Source organism: Apaloderma vittatum, unplaced genomic scaffold (assembly GCF_000703405.1).
Source record: "Apaloderma vittatum isolate BGI_N311 unplaced genomic scaffold, ASM70340v1 scaffold28708, whole genome shotgun sequence".
NCBI classification, from domain to species: domain Eukaryota; kingdom Metazoa; phylum Chordata; class Aves; order Trogoniformes; family Trogonidae; genus Apaloderma; species Apaloderma vittatum.
The window spans coordinates 9,946-10,265 of NW_009729514.1; the positions used below are offsets into that span (position 1 = coordinate 9,946).

Genomic DNA, 320 nt, shown 5'->3' on the forward strand with positions numbered 1-320 from the left:
ATCCCACCCTCCCTGAACATCTGTAACCAGATCAGGTTGCTCAGAGTGCCGTCAAGCCTGACCCTGAAGGTCTCCAGGGATGGAACCTCCACCACCTCTCCGGGCAACCTGTGCCAGTGTCTCACCACCCTCATTGTAAAGAACTTTTTTGTAACATCTAACCGAAATCTACTCTGCTCTAGACTAAATCCATCGCCCCTCGTCCTGTCGCCGCACGGCCTTGTAAGCAGCCCTTCCCCAGCTTTCCTGTACTGAGGCCCCGGTCTCGGTCCCGGCCCAGCCCACACCTACCGGAGGAGGGAACGAACGCCGTCGGCGGC

General features: G+C 58.4%; 1 protein-coding gene across 1 annotated transcript in view; it reads right to left on the minus strand.

The window, feature by feature from the left end:
* Positions 1-317, minus strand: part of ZFYVE27 (zinc finger, FYVE domain containing 27) — a gene marked incomplete at its 5' end in the record, with an annotated part of 4,721 nt that extends 4,404 nt beyond the window's left edge. Inside the window, 1 exon segment of the mRNA XM_009874475.1 lies at positions 292-317. Coding sequence (XP_009872777.1) covers positions 292-317 — 26 coding nt within the window.
* Positions 318-320: the final 3 nt, after the last annotated feature.